General features: G+C 36.1%; 1 protein-coding gene across 2 annotated transcripts in view; it reads right to left on the bottom strand.

Moving 5' to 3' along the window:
* Positions 1-13,987, bottom strand: part of ZC3H6 (zinc finger CCCH-type containing 6) — a 55,033-nt gene that overhangs the window by 5,576 nt on the left and 35,470 nt on the right. For both annotated transcript variants that reach the window (XM_060117431.1, XM_060117432.1), the window contains exons 5-10: positions 12,824-12,957; positions 7,124-7,240; positions 6,383-6,494; positions 3,858-3,967; positions 2,599-2,852; positions 9-520 (exon numbers count right to left, since the gene is read on the bottom strand). In XM_060117431.1, coding sequence (XP_059973414.1) covers positions 9-520; positions 2,599-2,852; positions 3,858-3,967; positions 6,383-6,494; positions 7,124-7,240; positions 12,824-12,957 — 1,239 coding nt within the window. The remainder of the gene's footprint in view (positions 1-8; positions 521-2,598; positions 2,853-3,857; positions 3,968-6,382; positions 6,495-7,123; positions 7,241-12,823; positions 12,958-13,987) is intronic.

Below are 13,987 nucleotides of genomic sequence, written 5' to 3'. Positions count from 1 at the left end.
AAGCTTACCACCAGAGTTATTGGGTGGCTGAAAATTATGTACAGCATGCTGTGAATAGTAATTATCATAAAACTCAGCTGGGTTTTGTAAGGACTCATAATTGGTATTGAGCTGCATTTCACCAGGACTTTGCAGGTGTGATGAACCTGGAGAACAGTGATTCTCTCTAGGTACTTTCATCATGTGTTCTGGAAAGCCAGGGCAATGGTAAGCGCCACTCATATTTGGTGGTGTCAAAGGTGTATCCGGTTGAACAAGTACTCCCGCTTGACTGTGAGGGCCTACAATTCCAGGTGGACCAGGCGGCAAAGGTGGGCTCTGCGGCATTGGTAGACCAGGAGGTCCTGCACATGGATGATGTCCAGGGGAACCTGGGTGCATCACAGGACTATTGTGTCCCTGAGACATATTAGGTCCGGGACCTGGACTTGACCCAGAACTATACATATGTTGAGTATGTGGGCTGCTTTCCTGAAATTGTGGTCCTGGTGGTGAGGCACTGTTATAAAATGCTGGTGGCCTGTAGACAAAAGAATAATATTTCTTAGTTCAAAGAAAAGAGGCAAACAAGAATGTTACATTTCTAAATAGGTATTGGTTGAATGTTTTACAGTATCAGAAGAGAAAACTTTTTTTTTTTTGCGGTACGCGGGCCTCTCACCGTTGTGGCCTCTCCCGTTGCGGAGCACAGGCTCCGGACGCGCAGGCTCAGCAGCCATGGCTCACGGGCCCAGCTGCCCCGCGGCATATGGGATCTTCCCGGACCGGGGCATGAACCTGTGTCCCCTGCATCGGCAGGCGGACTCTCAACCACTGCGCCACCAGGGAAGCCCAGAAAACTATATTTTTAAGAAGGAATTTATTCCATATTATCTATAAGTAGAAACACCAACATATGTATCTTGCCTTCATTTTAGCACACAGTTTTCTAAATTGCTGCTTACTATCATCTGTTCTAAAACTTAATATTGATGTTTTGAAAAATATAGACAAATACAAAGATAAATAAGATTCATCTCTAATCCTATCACCCAGAGATAAAAGTTTTGATTGGTTCTCTTCTAATCCTTTTTCTAGGCGCACACACACCTTTTTATAACAAAATTAGAATTATACTATATAAATGTACTGCTTGTATTACAATTTCTAATTGGTTATTGCTTGATATAAAAAGATTTTAGTTTTTGAATGTTGCTCTTCTTTCTGGGCATCTTACTAATTTAATTACAGTTGGGCCTCCATATCGGCAGGTTCTGCATCCACAGATTCAACCAACTGCAGATCTAAAATATTCAGAAGAAAAAAATTGCAAAAAGTTCCGAAAGCAAAACTTGATTTGCTGTACTCCAGCAACTATTTACACAGTATCTATATTGTATTTACAACTATTTACATAACATTTGCATTGTATTAAGTATTATAGATAATACAGAGATTATTTAAAGTATACGGGAGTATATATGAAGGTTATACGCAAATACTTCACCATTTTAATATAAAGGACTTGAGCATCTGTGGATTTTGGTATCCATGGAGTTCCTGGAACCAATCCTCCTCAGACACCCAGGAACAACTGTACAACTTCTAATAGTTTTGTCAGTGATTCCTTTGGGTTCACTAAGGGAAAATGCCCAAATAATGAGTCTGCCCCACCATTTCTAATCATATCTATTATCATATTTATTCTATCTTTCTCTTTTTGCATTGACTAGGATCTAATCTATAATATTTAGCCAAGCAGTGGACAGACTTGTCTTCTTCTTGACTTTAATAGAAATACTTATTTTTTTCTTTTTTTTGCGGTACGCGGGCCTCTCACTGCTGTGGCCTCTCCCATCGCGGAGCACAGGCTCCGGACGCACAGGCTCCGGACGCACAGGCTCAGCGGCCATGGCTCACGGGCCCAACTGCTCCACGGCACGTGGGATCTTCCCAGACCGGGGCACGAACCTGCGTCCCCTGCATCCGCAGGCGGACTCCTAACCACCGCGCCACCAGGGAAGCCCTAGAAATACTTTTAATGGCTCAAATTAACTGTGATATTTGCTACAGATTTCTTATTCCTCAATTGCTGAGATCTCACTGCTTCCCCGAGTCTTCAGGATTAAAAGAATAATCAACACTGGGACTTACAGCCCAGGTACACAGACCCTGGTGGATGGGAAGCAGGACTGGAAAATGCGAACCTGGGTGCAGCCTTATCCAGAGGTTTTCCTCTAATAGTCCAAGGAATGACTTCTCTACAAGAATGAATATGCTGGAGACATGTCACCCACTACGTGGAGATGTTATCAACGACAGTGCTGCCTCCTAACAAGGTGGTAGGAACGCCAGTTCCATCCACCGGGCAGTGCCCTTCAGGATTAGTGTGTGGAGAGGGTTCTGAAGCTGTGTTAAGGATTCTGTACAGAAAAGCACTGATGGCAGGCAGCAGAGGGTGGGGCAAAAAGGAAGTGGGAAGCAGCAGTTGGGGTGCATGCCAGATATCTGCTACCTCTACCTAAGTTTAATTATATGATTGACATGGAACACAAGTTAGTTTCTTAATAAGAATTTTTAGGGGGAAAATGCAGCCATTGTTTGAAAAATTTAACTTACTTCTTCCCAATTTTATGTGCTAAATCCACAGTAGGTTTTACAACTATTTCAAAGAGAGATGGAATTTTCTTGAAATCATCAGAGAGATCTGTCTGAAAATCATCTTCGGGATCAGAAAAGGGAAAATGCTCGGGTGGGGTTGGCAGAAGCCCAACTCCTGGAGGCGGTTTGGGAAGAGGAGTTATGCCACGCTTTCTAAGTTCTTCTAACTCTCTTTCGTCTTCATTTGTAGCTTCTTCTTCAGTATTCAACACCTAAAAATAATTGGCAAGGATTACTATTTCAAAACAAGCTTTCTTCCTCACATTTAAAACTGTGAAGACTTGAGTAAATTAATTTTGTTAATAGAAAAATACAATATTAAAGTTGAAATAGATCAGAGACAGCTAACTACTTTTTTATAAAGAATATGAGGTTCAAAGAGGTAAAGGGTATTTCTTAAAGTAAATTAGCTTTTTTAGAGGTCAAATTTTGTGGTTACCAAGGTAGTGGGAGGAAGAACTGGATGAAAGTACTAAAAAGGTACGAACTTCGAGCTATAAGATAAATAAGTACTAGGGATGTAAAGTACAACATGGTAAATGTAATGAACAGTGCTGTATATTATATATAAAAGCTGTTAAGAGAGTAAAGCCCAGGAGTTTTCATCACAAGGAAAAAAATCTTTTCTACTTCTTTAATTTTGTATCTATATGAGATGATGGATGTTCACTAAACTTACTGTGATCATCATTTCAAGATGTATGTAAGTCAAATCATTATGTTGAACACCTTGAATTTATATAGTGCTGTATGCCAATTATATCTCAGTAAAACTGGAAAATAAATAAACTGCATTTGAACAGAAGCTCAAATGAGAGAAATAAAATTTATGAGGGACTGGTTGAAAAAATTAAGTTTTCTAATGGCAGAACAATGATAAGAACAAAAGATTCTGGGTTTTTTTAAGGTTAAGGCAATTATATTACTTACTATCATTAATAAGTAAAGGATACTACAATAGGTGCCACTATTGAGCATTTACTATTTACTAGGAGTGGTATGAAGTGTTTCATATACATCACATAATTTAATCTTTTAAGAACAAAAGATTCTTAATTCTTAGTCCAATATTCCTGCTTTTCTAACACATTACATTAATAGAATAAAACATAAACTAACAAGTCCTTGATCTCTCAGCAGAGTTTTATAAACTATGACTTATAAAACATGATTCAAGTCAAATGAATCTGTAATCAAGGTGCAAAAATATTACTCACTTTGTCCAAAAGTTTCTTTGTTTCTTTAGTCAGATCATCATGTGAAAATTTACAATTGTCTCCTTGGTAACATTTTGCTCCACTATGATAGAACTTGCATGGAAATTCATGTAAATAAAAATATTAAGGAATAGACCACGTAAAATCAAACTCTCATATTTTTATACCAAAAAACATAACTGCTGAATCAATGACTTTATTGCTATATATTGTACTAAATTTTCTATAATCACACAATTTATTTAATTTTTAATTTTAAGATTAAATATTTTAAATACATGGCAAAACATTCAAAAAATTTTAAGTCTCCTCTACTCTATTAAAACTAGAAAACATTTTTTAAGAGCTTAACTTTTTTATTTAAAAAAAACTTGACTGCACAAACTATATTACCTGTTATTTTTTTCTGTCAGTGATAGATGTTTATATCTTCTATCATAGCAGAGTTAGTAATGTGGGTGATTAACACAGACTTCCTTAGAAAGAGCTTCGGGTCAAGATTTCACAAATCATCTCCCAAATTACCATCATATACATTATGCCAAAAATTCTGTGCAAAATCTAGATGCTTTCACCACTGATCAAAAGAGTCATGTTAAAGTTTCAATAGTTTGTTGAGAGTACCATGATACTGAAGTGTTAAGTATAAATGTTAAGCTTGGATAATTAGCTAATTCCATTAATATTCTTTTTTCTCAATAACCATTTTTTTAATTGAAGTATAGTTAATTTACAATGTTGTGTAAGCTTCAGGTATACAGCAAAGTGATTCAGTTACACATATATGTATCTATTCTTTTTCAAGACAACAATTTTTTAAAGTAAAAATATTTATGATGGCTATAGCAAATATTATAGTGTAATTTAATTATGTAAACTCTATTACTTTACTCAATAAAATAAAATATAGAACAAATAAATTTTGTAGCAAGAGCTCATATCTATGAAGAAAATAAAGGGGTCTGATATGTCAAATATCCCAAAAATGAAAACTACAGGCTAATCTTACTTAAAATTTTGGAGACAAACTTCTAAAGAAAATATTAAATATAGGGCTTCCCTGGTGGCGCAGTGGTTGAGAGTCCATCTGCCGATGCAGGGGACACGGGTTCGTGCCCCGGTCCGGGAAGATCCCACATGCCGCGGAGCGCCTGGGCCCGTGGGCTATGGCCACTGAGCCTGCGCGTCCGGAGCCTGTGCTCCGCAATGCGAGAGGCCACAACAGTGAGAGGCCCGCGTAACGCAAAAAAAAAAGAAAAATTAAATCTAAAAGTATAGTGAAAAATATACCATTTTCAGGTAGTGTATGTTCTGGAAATTTCTGGGTAGTTTTAGGAAATGTATTATTGTAATCATCACATTGATAAGGTCAAGAGAGAAAAATCATGTGATCATCTTAGCAGATACAAAAGGCAACTGATAAAATTCAAGACCTTTTTTTGATATTAAAAACTCTTAGTAAAATAAGGATACTTGAGTTTTTTAATAAATCTTAAAACTATAGCCATAAGCCAAAGCAAAAGGGCATTATCTTTGAAACATGTATTATGCTGCCACAATCACTATTATTTAACATTTTTCTGGAAGTATAGACAATACAGTTGAAATTGTCATGCCACAGATGGCATGACTATGGAGAAAAATATAAGAATAGATGGAAAACTTTAAAAGTTCAGTAAGGTATCTGGTTTCTAAAGAAGTATGTCAAATCTGAAAAAAATTTTCTTTGCTTGAATAAGACAAATTTATCATAACATTTTGATAAAGAAAAAAGGAGTATTTGCCCTAGTAAATATCAAATATAATATTACAGAGGGGAATGGTCAAAGAGCACAATGTGTAATAGTAGTATAGAAGCAGAATTATGCACAGAGGAATTTAGAATATGGTTAAGGTGACCTTTTAAATCTGTGAAGAGGGGACAATGAGCTAACCATCTGGAAAAAAATAAGGTCCTTACTGAAGGACAGTATAAATATATATATATTTTTTTTTTTTTTTTTTTTTTTTCTTTTTAAAGGACCATATACAGTGAAATGCCATGGGGTAGAGGTAGGATTACAACTGAAATGTATAGATTTCCAAAGGGAGAAGTAGGGAAGAATATATAGTGCTTATCATTAGGTGGTAAGATTTGATAAGACTTTGGTTTTATAATTTCCAACAATGACAATTTATTACTTATGAACCTAAGTAAATAATCATTTAGTCACAGAATAAATATGTTGTGAACTACTCCTTCAGGAAGCACAGTCTCTTGAAATACTTATAAGCTGAGTATATTAAATATAAAGTACATTTATTTGATAGATTTTTTTCCAAAGGGAAGTTATTTCGTTTCCCTAAAGAAAAAAACTCAGTTTGCCCTTTTGAAGTGCAAAGCCTGATTAGACCTGGTTTATATAACGTACTGTTTTAAATTTAAAACCAAACTAGGCTTTCCGGGTTGTACTTATGATTTTTAAAGCCTCAGGGATGCTTGAAAACTGCAGTATTTTGGTTAACATGTTTTTAATAAAGGATATTATGCATGTAAATGCAGTTCTCTCCTTTGGTACAATATCCTTGTAAATAAAATTTGCAGATCTCTTTTCTCTTCTCCAACTCTGCATCATGATCAAATTTACATTGATCTCCCTGTTCACAAAAAAAGAAAAGAAGAAAGAAAGAGAAAAAAAAAAGAAACCACCGAATTGAATTTTCTCCATGGTGTTTCATGGTAGAACTATGGTCATATCTCCAGTCTTTAAATAATGAGCCAATAATAATTCAAACAGTCCTTAGAATTCTTGCCCAAGACAGTGGATGTGGCTCTGTGCAGAGAGCCAGCAGAGTCAGCATGACCTCAGAGGATACTGCCTGGCTCCACCAGCACTCACCGTTTCTAGGTGGGCTACTCTGGGGACTTATTTAACCTCCTGGTTTGGCCATGTTAAAAATGAGGGTAATAACAGCAACTACAATTCACTGTGTCACTGTAAAGATTAAAACGTTTAATATTAGTAATCTACTTAGAACAGTACTTGCCATACAGTCAGCATCATGGGTTTGTTAAATAAAATGTCATTTCAACAAGTTATATTACTGCCCCAGAATATAATTAAATGAGTTCTGATATACAGTATTCAATGCAAGATACATTTTGAAGAACCAGTTTTATTACAACTATATGAGAAACGAAAAAACTAACCACTCCCTAAAATGACTTTAAATTTTAAAGATTATTTCAGAAGTTAAAACGATTTATGATACCCCTATAAATTTACCTTAATACATCTCCCTTCCAGAAAGTATTTACAGATTTGTTTTCCTTTATGTTCCACTGTGTGTTGATTAATAAATTCCTGAGTCATAACCTTCCATTTTTTCCCTGGTTTACTATACTGCAAGAAAAAAAATTATTTAAATAAAACATATGAAGTAGTAAAAAGGTATTAAAATTTATAGTCAAATGAATCTAGAAAGCAGTATACATTGATTATTAAAAGTAGTGAAGACTGGACATTCTGATGCTATTCATTTACTTGGAGAGAGATATGCTTCTAGAAAAGTGCTTATTGCTATACTAGTAGTTGCAAAGAACCCTATTTCTAATTTAATGAGGACACACAACTACGTTTTTCAAAATAAAATTATGAAAATCTTGAAAATTAACAATAGTACTTTGGCAAAGGTACAATAAAATATTTACTCTCATGTACTGTTAATAGAAGACGTAAAATATCCATACTGTTTGACACAAAATTTATACTTTTCAGGATTATTCTGAAGGAATTATCAGGAAGGCACACAAAGATTTATTCACAAAAATAACTGCTGCAGAATTATTTACAAGTAAAACAAACAAACAAAACAAAATCTAGAAATACTGTACCCATCCAAAACTAGGAGACAAGTCAAACACATTATGATACATTTAGGTGGTAGAATATTATACTGTCATTAAAAAATCATGGGATAGAAAGACAATTTGGGGACATAAGAAAATGTTCACAATACCTTACCAAGTGAAAATGTGACCCCAGTTTATAATAATAAAGACAAAGAAAAAGACTAAAAGAATATACCTCTACCTTTGACAGTGTATGTCTCTAGATGTATCTCTAAAAAATTACAGATTGCTTGTGTGTGTGGTTATTTTGTACTTTCTATAGCAAAAAAATGGAGGATGTATTATCTTTAACTTTTAAATTAAAAAAATTAAGAAAAACTAGTATGTGGTAGAAAATCTCACAGCCCTACTTATTTTTCTTAGTTCTTCTCCTCAGTCCCCTATTCAACTTTTGCTACAAGTATAAGAGGGTTGAGTAGCAAGAGAGTATGATGCTTAGCCAAGCTAAGGACTTCCACTCATGAGCGCTATAAAACATCACTGTTTTTCAGGCTCTTAGCATGCATAGTGCCTTGAACATCGAGGAGCTTAATAACTATTGATATTTGCTCTTCTGATTTGATATCAGTTTTCCCTTTTCCCTCAATCTGTTAGAAGATGGAGAACAAAGCACAATCTACTGAAAACAGGAAACTGCCTCACAGCAAACACTTAAGGAAACAGATGGCTACACTTAAATCTGACCCTCAGCACTCCCAACTGATGAAATATATATTTTACTAGAAGAATTCTGAAAAAAGTATAAGAATACCAGGAAAATAGATAATCTTTGAGGTTCTTTTAAAAATATATATATATACCCAAATTGCCCAAGGAAAACGCAAAGAAACTGCTTATACTCTACTCTGATAGGATCATTTAAAAAGTCTTAAATCTATGTAAATTTTACTTACAAACATTTTCTATTTCTAGGCTCACTTAGAACAAGTAGATATAAATGACCAGTTCACATATGCCTTCTGTACAAGGAATTGTGGCTGTAATAAAATAGGCAGCCAGGGCTTCCCTGGTGGCACAGTGGTTGAGAGTCTGCCTGCCGATGCAGGGGACATGGGTTCGTGTCCCGGTCCGGGAAGATTCCACATGCCGCAGAGCGGCGGGGCCCGTGAGCCATGGCCGCTGAGCCTGCGCGTCCGGACCCTGTGCTCCGCAACGGGAGAGGCCACAACAGTGAGAGGCCCGCGTACCGCAAAAAAAGAAAAGAAAAGAAAAAAAAAGGCAGCCAAAGAGAGTGCATTGTGCAAAGTCAATGAGCCAACTTGAGGAATATAACTCTGAAATTAAAAAGTAAAAATATTAGGTAATCATCCTCCCCCCCAAAAAAACGCTGAAAAATGTACCAAGTTGTACCTATGTTTCTTTAATAACTCACTCTTTCTGTCTATGTTACTTTCTAATGATACACCTCGTTGTCTTAATGGAGGACCGCAGGGGGCTGTTTTTTTCCAGTTTAGTTCTGTTTAAACGAGTAGTAAGTATTGCAGTACCAATAACTATGGGAAAACTGACTATAATCAAGGTATTCTAGAAAATCTAAAGCAACTTAAACAAAATTTCAGGATAAAATAAAGTGCCTAGAAGGTCTGATCTTTTAAGCTTGAGCCTACAGAAGAACCACAAATGTTCTCTATCCTTTTTTAAATTTTTAATTTACTTTTTATTTTATATAGGAGTATAGTTGATTCACAATGTTGTGTTGTCCTCTATCCTTAAGATCTTTTATGAACTATAAGAGCTGGAAGAATGACAGAAGTAATCTAGTTCATCACCCTTATTGGACTAATATGAAAACTGAAGATTAGTGAAGTTAGTGACTTGCCAAAGGTTACGCGTTTCATGTTAGTAGAATCAGATAGAACTCTTTGCACTATATCACACTGTTTCAAAGAAAACACAATTCAAGAAAGAGGGAGAAGGAATTCCCTGGTGGTCCAGGGTTAGGACTCTGCGCTTCTACCGCAGGGGGCATGGGTTTGATCCCTGGTCAGGGAACTAGGATCCCGCAAGCTGTGTGGTGTGGTCAGAAAAAAAAAAAAAAAAAGAAAGAAAGAAAGAGAGAGAGAAGGAAAAGACAGAGAAAGGGAGGGAAAAACCAAACTACCCACTTGGTGATTTTAAAATTTATTTACTCTAGAGGATGTATTATATTGGTATAGGGAACAAGAGCATAAAGGATTTTTTAAATATACTAAAAGGAGGAGGAAATTAAAGGATCTACTGGGAAAAGAATATGTATTTATAAAAAAATTTAATAGCTACTATAAAGACTAAAAAATTTTAGGAGTTTTATGGCCAAAAGAATGAATAAGTCTTTAAAATCCATCAAAAGTTTGCATGTTCTGTGACTATACTTGAGTTTTCAAGAAAATTAGTGTGACATGCAGGTATTCCTAAATTTATCTGGCCTTTGGAGGATCTTTTTTTTTTTTTTTTTTTTTTTTTTTTTTCTGGGGAAGGGAAAGGTATTTTTTTTTTTTATATAATTTTTTATTTTTATTTTTTTTTATTTTACAAATTTAATCAGTTATGGAGGATCTTATACTCCTTGAAAAGGCAAGGGTAAAAATGGATCTATGTTGGCCACTCCAAGTATGTTCACTCTACCCTGGATGGGCCTCCACCAAAGCACTCCTGAAAATGAGCTGCTTCCTTGGACTCTGACACGCTCCTGCTTGTTTCTGGAACCGTAAGAAGAATTCTCTCATGAGAGCCAATAAACTGACATAGTGTTGATAACATATTTTAATCTTGATAAAGGAAAAATATTCTAAATCTGATAAATGTAAAAGAAAGAATTTATTCTGATTTTCTACTACATGATAAAGAAATCTTTTAGTTGCAGCCCAGATCTGCAAACATCTAAAATATTAGTGCTTGAAGAGGCCATTAGAGTTAGAGGCCATTAGAGTTACTGTACTCTAATTTTACAGATCGATCAAACTGAAGCTCAGAGATAGGCAGTAACATGATCAATGCCATACTTTCTTGGAAGCTAATTTTTTTTCACATATAGGGTATAAGTACTGAATATAGGAGAAGGCTTATTTAGAAAACATTCATATTAATTTGGCCTAGTGAAAGCAGCACATACTAGACATCTATACGTGTCTAGAAAGATGGACAGGCAGGTTATAGTCACTCAGAAATTCTAAGTTTGTTTCCATGGAGCGGTGAGTTAAGAGTAAATGTTAGTAGGTGTATAGGAAAAAAAGAGTTCATGGTCAAGTAAATTTTGAAAATGATGGGTTGAACAAAGTAAAACAGACTTCTTTATGCCTAACCTGCTCAGAGCGTTTAATACATTAATGTTGACTGAGAATCCCCAAGAGTAGCGTAGCATGTGCTAGGTTTCACAAATTCATTTGGGCCCAAACTTCTTTTTTCTGTTAACAACTCCCTAAGTAGTACATTAATGAGTACATATTAAGAAATCTTTGGGGCCTCCCTGGTGGCGCAAGTGGTTGAGAGTCCGCCTGCCGATGCAGGGGATACGGGTTCGTGCCCCGGTCTGGGAGGATCCCATATGCCGCGGAGCAGCTGGGCCCGTGAGCCATGGCCGCTGGGCCTGCGCATCCGGAGCCTGTGCTCCGCAACGGGAGAGGCCACAACAGTGAGAGGCCCACATACCGCAAAAAGAAAAAAAAAAAAAAAAAAAAAAAAAAAGAAATCTTTGCCCATTATCTTTAAACCCATAAATGAGAAAACTGAGCATTTTCCAATTACAATATGTTACTATCCCTTTTCTTTTTCTTTTAATTTTTAAAAAAACTTTGGCCGCATTGGGTCTCTGTTGCTGTGCACAGGCTTTCTCTAGTTGTGGTGAGCGGGGGTTATTCTTCGTTGCGGTGCACGGGCTTCTCATCGCAGTGGCTTCTCTTGTTGCGGAGCACGGGCTCTAGACGCATGGGCTTCAGTAGTTGTGGCACGTGGGCTACAGTTGTTGTGGCACGTGGGCTCAGTAGTTGTGGCGCACGTACTTAGTTGCTCTGCGGCATGTGGGATCTTCCTGGACCAGGGCTCGAACCCGTGTCCCCTGCATTGGCAGGCGGATTCTTAGTCACTGCACCACCAGGGAAGCCCCTACTATCCCTTTTCTATCAATCAAGGTTGCAGTTACTGATAACCCACCCTTGCTCTGTACAATTCAATCAAATCTTACTGGAACAGTGGCAGAATACAGGAATTGGACCACTCTAATCCAGAAAGTCGCTACAAGGTTGAAATGTACTGTTAAATTCAACATATATTTATTCAATATCTAATACACATAGTTCATAAATTCATCTTTCCAACCATTTATACCTCCTTTCTTCTCTTTTAATGATTTTAACTGTAATAAGTAAGTGAATTTACCACTATCTCCCCTCTTGGTCCTGCTACGTATTGAGCTGTTAGCATTTTATTGCCATTTGCATCTAGGGACCATGACTCCTAGGAAAGGAAAGTACAACAGAGAACTCATAGAACAAACATGTTTGCTTCCAGACGTATCAATTTTATTTTGAGCTGCTTTGCAACTTACTGATTTTATTTCGAGGGCACCAAAGCGTGCATCTGTGTACTGCTATCAAAACTAATTAAAACAATACTTCTTTTCTGGAATTCATCTATACTCATTCGATCTGAACTGGAAATGTTTCATTTACTAGGAAAGTAGCATTAAAATCACAATGCTGGGCTTCCCTGGTGGCACAGTGGTTAAGAATCCGCCTGCCAATGCAGGGGACACGGGTTCAAGCCCTGGTCCGGGAAGATCCCACATGCCACGGAGCAACTAAGCCCGTGCACCACAACTACTGAGCCCACATGCCACAACTACTGAGCCCGCGCACCTAGAGCCCGTGCTCCTCAACAAGAGAAGCCACCGCAGTGAGAAGCCCGCTCACGGCAACGAAGAGTAGCTCCTGCTCACCGCAACTAGAGAAAGCCCACGCGCAGCAACGAAGACCCAGTGCAGCCAAAAGTAAATAAATAAAATAAATAAATTTTAAAAAATCACAATGCTTTCTTTTGCAGCCAAATAAGTTACAAAATGGAAAAGCTCCTCTCCTCATTATATATAAATTCTCAGTACCTCTTGAAAGTCATCCGTTCCTGAAAACACATTAGGCCCTTTATTGGCCCTTCCTCCACGGTCTTTGCGTTTGATTTTCTTCGGCAAGCCGCGTCCACGAGCAACATTAAAACTTTTAACCCTCTGTTCAATACCTAAAAAAGTTAAAATGTACTTCAGATAGTTAAAAAAAACGGCACACTAGACAATCTACTAGTTTACAGGGAATAGCATATTTTAAATAGTCTATAATGTACAGTGTATTCTTTTTTTCCCTTTAGATTCAGTGAAAAAAATTAATTGTCTTTACATTTTGCTTCATGGGTACTGCTCCTTATTGTTTTGTTTCTTAAGGGATGTTATCAACATAAGGAAGGCAAGAAACAAGAATATATACATGGCTGGAGAGGTCAAATCTAGTTTTATTCTTCTCAATTTTCCTTAGAATAAGCAATTAACAATATTTTCTGTTTTTAAGAGAATTAAATAGTACATTCATCTCTAAGGAAGACATTGTAGGTATTAGTGATTAATTTGTGGCAAATTGAGTTTCTACTGATAATGTTGAATAGACATCACATATATCTCCAAGCAAAATTTATACTTGTCTTTTACTTTTGAAAAACTTGATATTTAAAAGTCTCTAAAGAGATACTCAAATGACTAAAATTATATATTTGAGTAGTAAGTTACAATACAAAGTGATTTCTCATTATACCAAAGTCATATTGAACTAATAAGTTTTCTAATGGTATTAAACCTACAAAATAGCCAATAGATATATAGAAAAATGTTTCACTTCATTAAAGAAATAAAAGAAATTAAAAATTTAAAGATAACATAACTATTTTCACCTCAAAGAATAATGTTGGTAGGGATTTGGAGAAATTGGCATTTGCACACACTGGCAGGGGTGTTATAAATTGCTACATCACCTTTTTGGATATCAACTTTGTATATGGATCAAAAATCTTCAAATGTAGCTATGTCTTTTGACTCAATTCTACATTTCAGCATTTACTCTCAAAAAAAAATGTTTGCCAAGATATGTATAGATATGCAGGGTTAATCACAGAATTTTTAAAAATGGGTGCAACTTAAATCCCAAATAATTACTAACAAACAAACCTAACAGTTTATTAGACAAATTATGGCATATCTATTTAATTGAATAGAATGTAGACA

Source organism: Mesoplodon densirostris, chromosome 14 (genome assembly GCF_025265405.1).
Source record: "Mesoplodon densirostris isolate mMesDen1 chromosome 14, mMesDen1 primary haplotype, whole genome shotgun sequence".
NCBI lineage: Eukaryota > Metazoa > Chordata > Mammalia > Artiodactyla > Ziphiidae > Mesoplodon > Mesoplodon densirostris.
Note: the sequence above shows the minus strand (reverse complement) of the source record. Positions and strands in the feature narration are given on the sequence as shown.